Source organism: Lissotriton helveticus, chromosome 4_1 (genome assembly GCF_964261635.1).
Source record: "Lissotriton helveticus chromosome 4_1, aLisHel1.1, whole genome shotgun sequence".
Lineage (NCBI taxonomy): Eukaryota > Metazoa > Chordata > Amphibia > Caudata > Salamandridae > Lissotriton > Lissotriton helveticus.
The window spans coordinates 869,084,354-869,097,546 of record NC_136063.1 but is presented as its reverse complement, the minus strand read 5'-3'; the positions used below and the strand labels follow the sequence as shown (position 1 = coordinate 869,097,546).

Below are 13,193 nucleotides of genomic sequence, written 5' to 3'. Positions count from 1 at the left end.
GTTTTTCGAGCTTCTTTTGCATTTTTTATTAATTTTCTTATATGTTTATTTTGTGTTTGCATTTAATTGCAATTTAATGCTCAATAGCTGTAATGTCTGAGCTGCTTCCAATGTTTTCAATATGTCCCACATGCTTTTGAGTAGAGGTCTTAGGAACAGCTCTTCTTTTATGCCCACTGACTGTCAACCTTATATTAATGCAGCACATACACTTTTACAACATAAGCTACATTTCCTGGTAGAAAACATCATGCGCTTTTGCCAGCTTACTGGTATAGTTTTATGGCAATTTTACTGGGTGCATTCTCTTTACCACACAGTATAGGGGATACTTTAAAACTTGGGTTCAAGTAAGTAAAGTTTTTATTGCGCAATTAATTAAAATCATTGCAATGTACACACACTAGGTTGACCATTACGTATTAAGGGTGAGAAAATACACAAAACAGTTAAAAACAGAGAAATTATAAATTAGAAAAGACGTCCAGTAGTGTCACCAGGAGATGAGAAAAACTCAGGCTGGGTCAGAAATCAGATTAGGGGAATTAATGTCTAGAATAAACTTGGGATTAGTCTGTCGGGAACAAGTTAACAGTTTTAATATATTTCATGCACTGTGGTTGAATTCTGCTGTTAAAACAATTTAGTAACATAAGTTACAACTTTGGATTTCTTTCCTTGTAGGAACTTCAGTGATACAAGTGACTGCCACAGACTTGGATGACTCTAACTATGGAAACAATGCTAGACTTATATACAGCCTCCTGAACGGCCAGCCATACTTTTCTGTGGAGCCAAAAACTGGTAATGATTGTGAATTTCAAGTGTTATTGGTGTGCATTCTGGCGAAGTTAAATTTATGTAGATATTTAAATTCTGCTCTGCTACAACAATTATTCCTTTGTCTATCGGTTACATGCATTGTAAAATTATAGATTGGTATGAATGAAACTCATATAGACGATAGAGATGGCACTGCACAGAAAAATAAAATTAGTGACTGTTTTCTTTGTTTCTTTGTTTCTTTCTTGTTTCAGCTATCAGCCCTATAATAGATAAATTAATACAAAGTGATTCTTAAAAGAACTATGCAGTACAATCAACTGGGTGACATATTATTATTTAAACACTGTATCCGATTCCAATAAAAACAATCAGCTAATTCCTCAATACTTAAGAAAAATATGTTAAAGTGCAAATGCAGACGAACTTTTAGGAGAGTATACAGTTCGGACATCACATAGCAGCGAAATGCGTAATGAGATGTGCATAAAGACGCATAAACAGGAAAGAAATAACTCTGCCTGGGTTATCTGGTTGAGTTGATACTCAATGTGGTGGGCAGCTGTCTCAAGTGATACAACGATGCCCATAAAAATGACGCTACGGAGATAAAGACATACATATCATCCGACCTAATACAAGCGCCAGTGCCTATTTAACGCATTTAACCCCGTAGAATTTAAAATAGGGAAGAAGCCATCTCCACCATTCAAGGTTGTATTTTTTGCAAAGCCGAATAACATGAGTTAAGTTGTCTAACACCCAAAACTACAATCACAGTGGTCAGATCCATTGGCAAGCCTGTTCATTTGGATTCCTTAGTAGGCAGAATATTCAGCCTGTATTTGAAAAACGTTTGCTTGAGTTCAGGGTATTGCAAATCCAGGTACCCAGTACAAAGAGAACAATAGGCGTTGTTGAAATAATTCTACAGGATAGATCCTGGCCTCGGCGCAGACACTGGTCTGTATGCATTTGTGGGAGTGGTCTTTAATCATATCTGCAGTATCCAGCTTCACTCTACAGGGATCCGCCAACAAGGATACCATCTGTAGTTCATTTAAGACCTTCTGTACATGGGATGACCATGTGCTCCCCCCACAGTCACCACTAGAGGGAGCTTCTTCCAAGGTTCTCAGGTATGTTGCTACTTTAGGGTATCTTATCAGCCTGATCCAATCAACTACTGGCTTAAGGGCTGCTATTTCCTATATTGGGTTAAATAAGCTCCGCATAGAGTGCTAGTGAGGGAGTCCCTGGCCTCAACCTCAGCAGGACTCTCAAGAAGTTGTTCTCAGCCGCTTGCAGTGAGCATACATTCGCATGACCCCTGAGCTTCGCCCTGTAAAACGCTGCGCCACTGCCCTTTGTTTTTACATTTGGAAGATGACACTAATACTTCTGGCACCTGTCTTATGCCTGAACTACAGGAACGCCAAGCGATTTGTCTCCAGACTGTGGTGGCCTTCTGTATGTGACTACCCCGTGCAAGTTCTCTGAGAACTGGATCCCCAGCTAATAAAACTGCCTAATGGTTTCTAAGAGCACACCATCAACCATGGGCTTCCGCTTAGGGCAGGGGTATGGTTTCAGTACCATACTCTTCATTTTACTACAATTGATGCTCGTTGATTTCTTGTTGCAGTATTCCCCAATGCACTTTAATAGCATGTGGATGGCATTTTCTCTTTGCGCCATCAATACTGCATCATCTGCATATAGTTGTATCGGAACCCTCCTTACGGCTATAGTGGGAACATCTAGGGATTCTTCCGCCAAGTAGTCTGCTAAGTCCTTTATCAAAAGGCTGAAACATAAGGGCACACAACTTTCTCAGATGCCCTTTTCTACCGGGCAAGGATCTGTACCTTCACCTCGTGGGCCATACCTAACTCTGGGCGTGTTGCTGGAGTGGAGTACCTTTAAAGTCATTACCAGGGTAGTGTTAACTCCTAAATCTACCAGGGATCTCCACATCTTCTCTCTGTTAACTAGATTGAAATCTTCTTTCAGGTCTATAAATATTAGGTACCGTGAAGACTTTCTAAGGGCATATATATGAGATCATATATAGTCTGAGAGCCTGATCTATGGTCCTCATTTGTGACTGAAAGACGGCTTGCACTTCTGTCATGATATTATGGGTGTTCCCTCAGCCCTTTAGGTGGTTGAGCAGATCTTTCCCAAGGTCTTTGCCAGCCCCATCCAGGAGGGAGATCAGACGGTAGTTGGAGGGACTACCCGGGTTACCCTTCTTATGGATTGGTACAATAATGACTGAGCGCCAGGAGGCTGGTACGGCATGGCCAGCATGCCCTGAATTGAGCACGTAGGTAAGAACACTGGCCCACAATAGGGGCTCCTCACAATAAATATCAAAAGGTACAAGGTCTGTACCTTGTGCCTTTTGTCCCTTCACTGTTCTCAATGCTCTTCTCACCTCTGGTACTAAGATGTTCATTGCATAAGCCCCGTACAAAGATCCTCGTGCACTGGCTGGGTGTCATGAGGGCCTATGGGGTTAGCTCTATATAGGGTGCTACAATGACAGGCCACGCGGATGGGCAATATACATTTCTAGGATATTTACTGTCCCCTTCTCTGAGTGCATTACTAATTCCCGGAATCTTCTAGTATTTTTGTCATACAAGGCCTCCTTCAGTTCCACCCATAATGCCATTTGGTGTGACAATTTCTTAACATTTAGAAGGTGTTTGTACTTGCCCCTACAATTTTGGTTCACTCTGGGGGCTACAGTGTAACCCCAGTAGGGCATATGAGACAACTCTCTTAATTCTAGAACATTCATCATCCTTCCAATTAACCCCAACAATCCATCTCCCTCCTGCAGAAACAATGGATTTGGGACCAATAGCCTTGGACCATAAATACTTCAACTCATTTACCATACTGTCATACAGCCACGGCTGGTGGTAGGTGTAACTGCAGGGCGGTGATGTAGGGAGGTGGAGGGGCAGGGGTGGGGGTTGTAATGTATGGATTACGTACTTTAACAGGTAAGTAAACATATAAATTAATAAAACGAATTTCGTCGTGTGCACTGCATCACCAAATGCGATGCAGTGGGCGCAACGAAATTCGTTTTATTAATTTATATGTTTACTTACCTGTTAACGTCCGTAATCCATACATTACAACCCCCCCCTGCCCCTCCCCCCCTACGTCACCGCCCTGCAGTTACACCTCTCACCAGCCGTGGCTGCTATCATAAGCTGCCTAAACATCCCCACAATCATCAGTCAAAGAATTCATAATTATGTCTCTGTACTTAATCATTATACATTCAAGCAGGAGTTCAAACAGGTACTTTTTGCTACTCCATCTTATTCTCCTCCTGCTGTTGGAAGGGATAAGCACATGCCCATAGCTCATCTTCTCTAAATTGTTTGCAATTGCACACCACTTGGTACTCAACTTCAAGCAGAGTAACACATGATTGTGGTCACTCATCTGATGACAGTCATATCAGGGACATATTCCCACCCTTCCGTATTGACTATAATATAGTCAATTAACGACAAGCTTCTACCGTTGTGAAAAGTCGCCATGGCAGTACTATCTGAGACATTGCGACCACTACCAAAACGGAACTAATTATTTATCAGAAAATTGGAGAATGCACCACCCTTCTTGGTAGATTTAAAACAACTTATAGCGGTCTTAGGGATACCAAGACAATGGTCTTCCATTAGGACCCCACTGTTATTGACAGTGTCAGATGGTCGTGTATTGATATCTCCACAAATCTATAGCAAGTACTGTCCACTTTTGCCCTCCTCTATTAAGTTATAGTCAACAACATCCTCCCTGAAGCTACCGATATATAAGACAAAGTTCCCCAAATCACTTGGAGCTCTGGGAACCACCTGGATGGAATGTATACATTCAAGATGTCAACCACATCGCTTTGTAGGGCATGTGAACCAGACCCTCACATATTGTACTTTAGACGACAAATGAGCAACCCCCAATTGCTCCATCCTACATTTCAGTTTGCAAGATACCAACACAGCAAGCCCTCTTGAAGACCACCCCTTTCTGGCGTGGACATCCTGTGTGCTAATGTCAAGGAACCAATTTACAGTGATTTCCTCGAGCACACACATTTCTTGAAAGCAACATATACAGTATTGATCGATAAACTTCAACCAGTCCTCATTCTCTGTTTTGCTTGCCAAGCCACTAATGTTCCGGGATAAAACATGCAAAGATTCATTGGCACTCCTGCCCATTACAATTAGCCTAGGGTAACCCATTTGGAGTCATTGCATCAGACATGGAGGATGGGCTCTTCCATACTCAGTCAGACTCCCCTCTGGTAAACACTCTGAGGCTGGGCGCCAGTGTTGCTGCTATTCAAGGCCAGTCTTTACAGTCAATATTGGCTTCTTTAATATCAGGGTTTGGGAATGGAACTGTCTTGGTATTATTGCTCACAGTGATACACAGGTTCTCATGGTGTACTCAATTGGTAATCAGTAAATCGTTATTCGATACCCCCTTTCAGATGATCTATGTCAAGAAAGGCGCTCAGATCTGGGGGCACTGTATGTGCTCCCCTTGTAAAACTACTTCTCGGTCAAATCCCAGGCAGGGGAATACATCGACCCGCATAATATGAAAGTTGTCCACGTGGCTGAGCACCAATCTTGTGATGCCGGGCAGTGCAAACTAAACCTTGAAAGAAAGAGTTACTCAACCTCGAAAGAATGAGTGTTGTTCCCTCTTGAGCCTGCCCCAAATTATTGAATAATCTTGATATCTCTTGGCGAGACCACTGTTAGCTCAGGAATTGCATAAAAAAGAACTAGCAATCTTGATCTGTTTGAGGGCTGTGCAGAGCCAAAGTCTGGAAAGAGATCAATGGATTCCAGGCAGACATCAGCTGCTTTTTGGTCAGGTAAGGTAGTATTATCTGACAAGGAACCTTTATTTGTAATTTGATCCCCGACAATGCCTCCAGATCTTACAAAAATCAGAGCAAAAGGGTTGAGGCAGGGCGTTGACCAGGATTCCTCTATGGAACAGGTGCCCAGACTACTGGACTGGTTGACACCCAGACCCTGCACCGGGATCATCTGTTTTCCTGGATCTGATACCCTAACCAGCTGTGGCACTTCAGCAGCTCTTGTCATGGTTGGGCATTTCTTCTTTGGTGTTCCTTTCATTTTAGAGTGCACTAGTTTTTTTTCCTGCTCTTTTCGAGATGTCCATTCCTTGACCACCATTGCACTGAGAAGGTGCACCTGTTTCTGGGTGTAGAGTGATGTTTTCACTGCTTGCATCATTTGGGCCTCTTGAGGAATGATTAGAGGTTGAATCTAGGGTTATCAGTCAGTCAAACAAAACTTTATTTGATTTGTTAAAACCTTAAAAGTACATTCCACATTCCGTGATAAGAGAAAGGACAACAGAAAACATGGTAATATTCAACAAGAAAAAGAGCAGCAGCATAACAAGATAATATTAAAACCACAATTACACCTCAAGATACTTAAAATTAACTTCTCTTATTCCTTTTAAAATGGAGTATTATAACATTATTTGTTAAAATCGCTAAAATTTCCTATATATACCTTCTTCAGAATGCAGTTTTTACTACTATTGTCCCTTAGTATCTCTACCTTTATTCAGGGATAAGGGCTACACTATACATGTTCTTCTGCGCATTTGAGGAACCACCTAACTTTATTCATATATTTCCCCAACGCGCAGGCTATGTCTAAAGTCTCCATTTCCACCAAAAGAGTGGCAGCTTGCATTCTGTGCGTAATCTTATATTTTTTAAAAATCGGACATAAAAACTCCTTTCGAAAGTCTAAAAATCTCGTACAATCTAATAAAATATGTGACATATCACAAGTGGTTCCTAAAGTGCAAGTGCATTTCCCATTACTTCCTATCATTGAATTTCGAACCCCGTTATTTGCATAGCATGGGTTTATGCCAATTCGCATTTTCAGGACTTCTCGCCTCAGACTATGGCTGGGTAACCGGTCCACGTAAGAGAAGTGTTGACTGCTCTCCCAAGCCACTTTCATGTGTGCTACCGAGGTCTTTTGAGCAAGGTATTCCTGGTCATAACTACGGGACATATTGACCCCCTGAGTCTTTAATTCTTTTTTCCCAAATATTATGGGGTCTTGTGGCAAACATACCCTCAAATCTAGCACCCCATAAGCCTTGCTTATTGAGGCTCTTACCTCTTTTGCCCAGGGGAGCTCACTATTGATAATTTCCTCCTTAGCCCATTGGGAGATTTTAGCAATTTCCCCTACTCCCAACCGCTGCCAGAAGCGTACAAGGCTCATACAAACTGTAATAGCCCAGGAGGTTATTCCCAGCTCCAGTCGTGCTGCCTGCACCATAGAGGATTTTGGCAGAGCGAATAAGCTTTTTAATATATTTCCCTCTTCACTATCCCAGGAGGTCTTGCCACTGAGATAAATAACCTCGGCTCCATACAGAAATTGTGGGGGGACCATTGCTTGATAAGCTTTTAAGACCGGTCTATCTGACCTTTCACCATAGGTGTTATTAAAGCTTTTTAGGCCTTTGACCGATGCCAATGCCCTTATTTTTAGTGCTTGCAGGTGTGTATGCCATTTCAGGTTACCTGAGAACCACATTCCCAAATATCTATAGTTGGTCACCCTCTCAAGCAAGGTTGTGCCAAGATACCACGAGAACTTCACTTTCCTTCTCCCAAAACATACTATTTTGGTTTTATCCATATTTACCACTAGTTTTTTACTCGTACAGTAATCTTTAAACCTATTGAGTTTTCTCTGGAGGCCTATCTCTGTTTGATCCATTATTACTAGGTCATCGGCATAAAGGAGGCACGATATGTGCCTTCCTCCCAACTTCGGGTTCGCCCCTCTGACACCTCTTAATACTTGGGGTAGGTCAGCTAAAAACAGGGAAAACAGCAGGGGGGCTAGGACGCACCCCTGTCTTAAGCCGTTTCCAATAGGGATTCTCCTGGTCAGTCCTCCATCCGTGTCCAATATTATCTGTGCCCAATTTTCTGTATGTAATGCTTGGACAAGGGCCAGCAGGTCATCCTGTAGTTCATACCCTGTTAGTGTTGACCACAGCTGGTCCCTGTCCACAAGATCAAAGGCTGCACGGAAGTCAACGAAACAGCAGAATAGGTTACTCCTCTGATCAATTGACTTCCGTGCGATGGACCACAGGGCAAAACAATGGTCAATCGTTGAGTGGCCTTCTTTGAACCCCCCCTGCTCTGGGGGTATTATCTGTTTGTCTTCCACCCACTCCTTTAGAATCCCTAGGATTACCTTAGAAAAAACCTTTTCGCCTATATCCAAGAGGTTTATTAAGCGGTAATTTTTAGGGGTGTTTACATCACCTTTTTTATGGATTGGCCTAACAATAGCCCCTTTCCAATTTGCAGGGAATTCACCTGAATTTAGGATCCATAAAAACATATTTGAAAGGAACTCTGCCCACCATTCTATGTTTGTTTTTATTATGACAGCTGGCAGGTTGTCAGGGCCGGCTGCCCGTGTTAGGTTTAGTCTAGATATTATGGTTCTAATTTGATCTGGGAGAAAATGGGTCTTTAATTCTTCACTTATTCCTGGCCAGGCATTTACCATTATTCCCTCCCTCATTGGCCATTTCCCATAAATTTCCTCTAGATAGGCCAGCCACTTGTCCTCTGGTACTGCGCACTGCATGATCCCTTGTGCTTTCCCCATACAGTCCTGTATTAGCCTCCAGAAGCCTTTCAAATTTTTGTCTTCAATTGTCACGAGTAAATTATCCCAACATTTGTCCTTAAAACACCTTTTTTTATCTCTAATAACTGACTTATATTTTAGCTTCATTTTTTTGAGATCTGATACCACTTCCTCACTATAGTTACCTCTGAGTTGTCTTTCTTGTTTCCTAATACCGGCCTTTAATTTCCGGCATTCGGCATCAAACCAGTGTTTGTTATTATTAGGGTATAATGTCGCATTATTTACTGGTTTTTGGATATTGCACTTTAACTTAATCCGGAGGCATTCCACCAATTGCCTTATTATGCCCTCGTACCAGGCTATACTTCCTTCTGGTACAAGGTTACCCAAATTCACAGTTAGCTGATATGCACTTAGTTTCTGTATATATTCCTCGGTGATTCGTGTTGTTAACCGCTTGGGGTATTCTACATCTACTGATAACACTTTTTGTCTTTGCGGGTGGCTATTTACCTGAAGTTCAACCTGCAGTGGATGGTGATCACTACCCTCCACCCCCAAAATTTCGAACTGCTTGATAAGGTGGAAATGCCAGGCCTGTATGAATACATAGTCTATGGGGCACATTTGTTGCCCTACCTTAAAGGTACGCTTCGCAGGCCTGTCTGCTTCCTTTCTACCGTTGGTACATACAAATCCCATAACCCCCAACAGTTGCCCGAGCTTATCATCTTTACTTAAGGTTTCACAGCTGGGGAATTGTGCCTGCTCTATTTTATATGCATCCAACAAGTCCTTCAACCAAGAATCCATTGATTTAGGATTCAATTTATGGTTGAAGTCTCCCAATATTACGAGCACATCCTTTGGAAACCGGTTACACACCCCATCTAGGTCAGTTTTTAAGTGTTCCAAGTCTGCCTTATATTCATTTACTTTCCCTTTCTGAATATATACATTTATAATGCATAGGCTTTCACCCCCCAACATGTTGTTTGTTGTTCGCACTCTATTGCCCAGTGCCCAGTTACACTGTAGTTCCAGGGGTTCAATGTCCTTGGCAATCCTTGTAGAAATCAGCGTCATCAAACCCCCTGAGGGTCTGCCCACCGTGTTCCTTTTAGCGGCTTTTACATAATGAGTGAAACCTACCGTAGCTGGGATTTCGCCACACAGCCAAGTTTCCTGGAGGCAAACGATATCGTTTTTCCTCAAGATATTTTTAAAATTTTCCTGTATCGCTATTCTATTGTACCCATTTATGTTCCAGGTCATTATTGATAGGCTGTGCGGCGCTCCTGCTTCCTAGTCGATCTCACTCATAAAACCATCTTCCTCACTACTCATATATGCCAGCTCTCTGTATCTGTTCCCAGCAAGTACTTCTTCCATGTCCCACCTTTGGTCGTTGGGTCTTATCGTGATTTCTAGGGCGTCGTTGGTACCTCTCCCCAGATTGATCATTTTTATTTGTCTGTCCCCTAGAGCTGCGTGATTTCTAAGGAAAGGAGTCCCTAACTTATCCGAGAATACATCCTTCCTTTTTAGTATTCTAATGCCTTCCCTTAGCATCTCGGACTCTGCCTTTTCTATAGCATCCTTTATTAGGGCTGAGTGGAGTAAAACCTTAGTTATTTCCTCCCCCTTACTGTTTACTGTGAACCCCACTTCTTTTAGATCTTTAGTGCTAACATTTCTTAGACTGGGGCACTTCCCAAATGAGGATAGTAGCTGGGAGCGATTCAAGGGGTTTAATTTCTTAGTTATTTTCCCCCCTTTCGCCTGTCCTATTGACTCTACAAATATCCAAGTGTCAGTGGGTAATACTGTCTGTTGATGTTGGCGATTCCCTCCTATTGTTACTCCCCTTGAGTGCCAACTAGCTTCTTCCCCTCCCCCTTTTTTGACCCCTTTCCAGTTACTTGGGTGGGGTCCCTCCGCACTTGGGGACATCTCCCTCTCCCGCTCTACTCCTACACTCTTTTTCACCCCTGGGGGATTTCTCCTATTAGCCTTTTTGTTCTCTCCCATATCCCTCCTCATTATCCCCTTGCGTTGTACCTCATGCCGGCTGCTATTTGCCCCTTTCTCTACAATATCTAACTTTTTAGGTCCTTGCCTTGCTATCTTACTTATTGACTTATATATTGGCGTTTCCCCCCCCCTGTGATCCTGGTACTTTTTAGAGTAGCAGCTGGGTCGGGCCTTAATTCCTTTCCTTCTCCTTGGTATATTAGACCTTCTATATCTCTCATCCCCATACCTCTTTATAAGCATGGGGCGGTAGGATACATATTCTGTTGGTTCATTCTCTGGGGGGCTAGTCACCTCTTCCACTTCTTCCCCCCTATCCACTTTATTATCCTCCTTTGTTTCTACAGGTCTTACAATTGAGGGCATCAAGTTTTTAATCTGTGCTAATTCCCCATTTATGCCCTTAAATTGATCACCATGTCTTTTCAGAATGTCATTATTTAATACTGTAACCTCCAGAATGCCCTGCAGAGTCTTCTGGAGCATTAGCATTACTTCGAGCATGGATTGGCCGTTAGAACCCGTCACCTCCAGGCTACATAAGGATATGCCGGATGCATCTAATCCCACTATTTTTGGGGATCCTAGACTCTCATGATCCTTTTGACAGGGAGTCTCCCCAGTAATGTCCCCTTCTCCCAAGGAGTCACTACAGACTACTCGTTCTTCGTTCGCCATATCTGCACCTAAATCCTGGGTGCAAATCGACTGAAACATCCTTGGGGAAGATGAAAGACGCGCTTCCATTGGTATCTCAGCGATATTAAAGTCAGTCTGATTCAAGGCCTCTGTGCTTGATGCGGCCGGATCCTCGATAGATTGCGTGGTCTCAATTTCAATTGTGTCCTTTTCTGCTCTCTCTTTCCCCATGAAATGTTTACCGATAAAATCCTTAATGGTTTTTGATACCACCGACCCCCCTTTTGCGCCTGTTGACCTGGCAGATGCCGGCGCTGGCTGCGGGGTTGTGCTTGAGGAAGGGGTTGCTCTGATGGATATTGTTCTGCCAGCAATCGGTGTTACCATCTCATTATTTACCATCTCATTATTTACGTCAGCCAAGCCTTTGGGTGAGCCTGTCGCATTCACTGTTCCCGATTTATTTGCAGTTTTTTTACTATTTCTTACCACTCTGCGTGGTTTAGTTTTCCCTAGGGCCATTGTTTTTCCGGTGTTCTTACTTTGCGTTCTTCTTCTCAGCTTCCCGCAGGTTACGGAGGGGTTTCCTTCACCTTAGGGCTTCCACCACTTATTTGGTGCACAGCAATCCCCACTCCGCACAAGCTTCCCCTGGATAATTATTATTTATATATCTATACGTTTATAAGGGGAAGTACAATGTTAACCTCACTTACCTCTGTTTCTATGAGCCAGCACTCTTTCCTCCTCCTCCTCACTTAGGCTCCTATTGGTTATTCCATAATGTTGCCAATTTGCAGCAGCAGCAGCTTTATATTAGATCATATGCTCCTCTCTGCTCCACTCTCAGTTCTGGTCCAGACGTTGCCCCTTCTTGATGGAGGCACCCAGTTACTTCCCTGGATACTGTTCTGGGCACTCTCCTGGGGGTCACCACGTCTTATGCGCGACTCCTCACGCTGACCTGGGCCACACACAGCCTCTAAACGGCCGCTGAAGGTGCAGCGCTGCGCTCCCTCGGATCCTCGGCAACCACCTTTCACAGCTCCAAAACTTGCCGCCTCCCGAGGGATCCGACAATCTACCAGGGCTCCAGCTGTGCCCCAAATGAACCCAGCACCACTCCGGCACCGGCCGCGGCGACAATGGCGGTAACAGCAACGGCCGAAAAACGGCCGAAAAACGGCCGGTAAACGCGCCCGCGGCAACCCAAAATCGGAAGTCCTGGAGCGCCACCTGCTGGTGATCGGAAGTGAGGACGGGAGGATCTGCAGGTGCTGGTACGAGTGCGTACAATCGGCTCAGAAACAGAGGTCTGCCATACTGGGTTATCATACTGTGCATTATATCTGCACTTAGAGGGCTGCCGTATGGGACCAGTCCATTATTGCACCCCCTAGAATTGGAGAATAGCCACTTTAATGAATATACAGGCAAAGTAGGGTCATACGTCTTTGTTTTTTGTGTTTACCCTTCATCGCAGTATTCACAGGTCCTGTGGTAGTATTTGCACTCTTATCAGTGTTAAGTTGCATTGCAAAACTACTCAGATTTCAAGGTACGATACCAGAACACTCCAGGATGGCTTCCCCTGTCTTGGCCTCACAATCTTGTGCATTTTGGGTGATTTCCACTCCTTGATACTTGGTGGGATTACTGAGGGGGGTGGTGGTTATGCCAGCCTTAGCGTTCACAGTTTTTGCTTCTTTTTTTCAAATGGACCAGCAATTTGAGCATGTCATTACGAACTGGGCATGTATCAGCGATTGTATCAGATTAAATGGCAGAGGTTGCCTTTGGGGCTACAGAGTTTCCTGGTTCATTCTGGGTGTCCGCCTGGGAGGCTACTTTGTGGTTTCTGCCTTCAGGCACTAGGGAACAAAGTAGCAGTGTAAGCAGTGATCCTATGTGGTCTGACCCATCTACTGACTTCTTTAAAACTGAAAGTATTGAAGACAGGACTCTGTTGAGTGCATTAATGGCTTATAAAACCTTGTGAAGTCT

At 43.5% G+C, this 13,193-nt stretch overlaps 1 protein-coding gene across 1 annotated transcript in view; it reads left to right on the top strand.

The window, feature by feature from the left end:
* The window catches only part of CDH19 (cadherin 19), a 1,180,733-nt gene that overhangs the window by 678,959 nt on the left and 488,581 nt on the right, over nt 1-13,193 (top strand). The window contains exon 4 of the mRNA XM_078687509.1: nt 685-804. Within this exon, the coding sequence (XP_078543635.1) occupies nt 685-804 (120 nt within the window). The remainder of the gene's footprint in view (nt 1-684; nt 805-13,193) is intronic.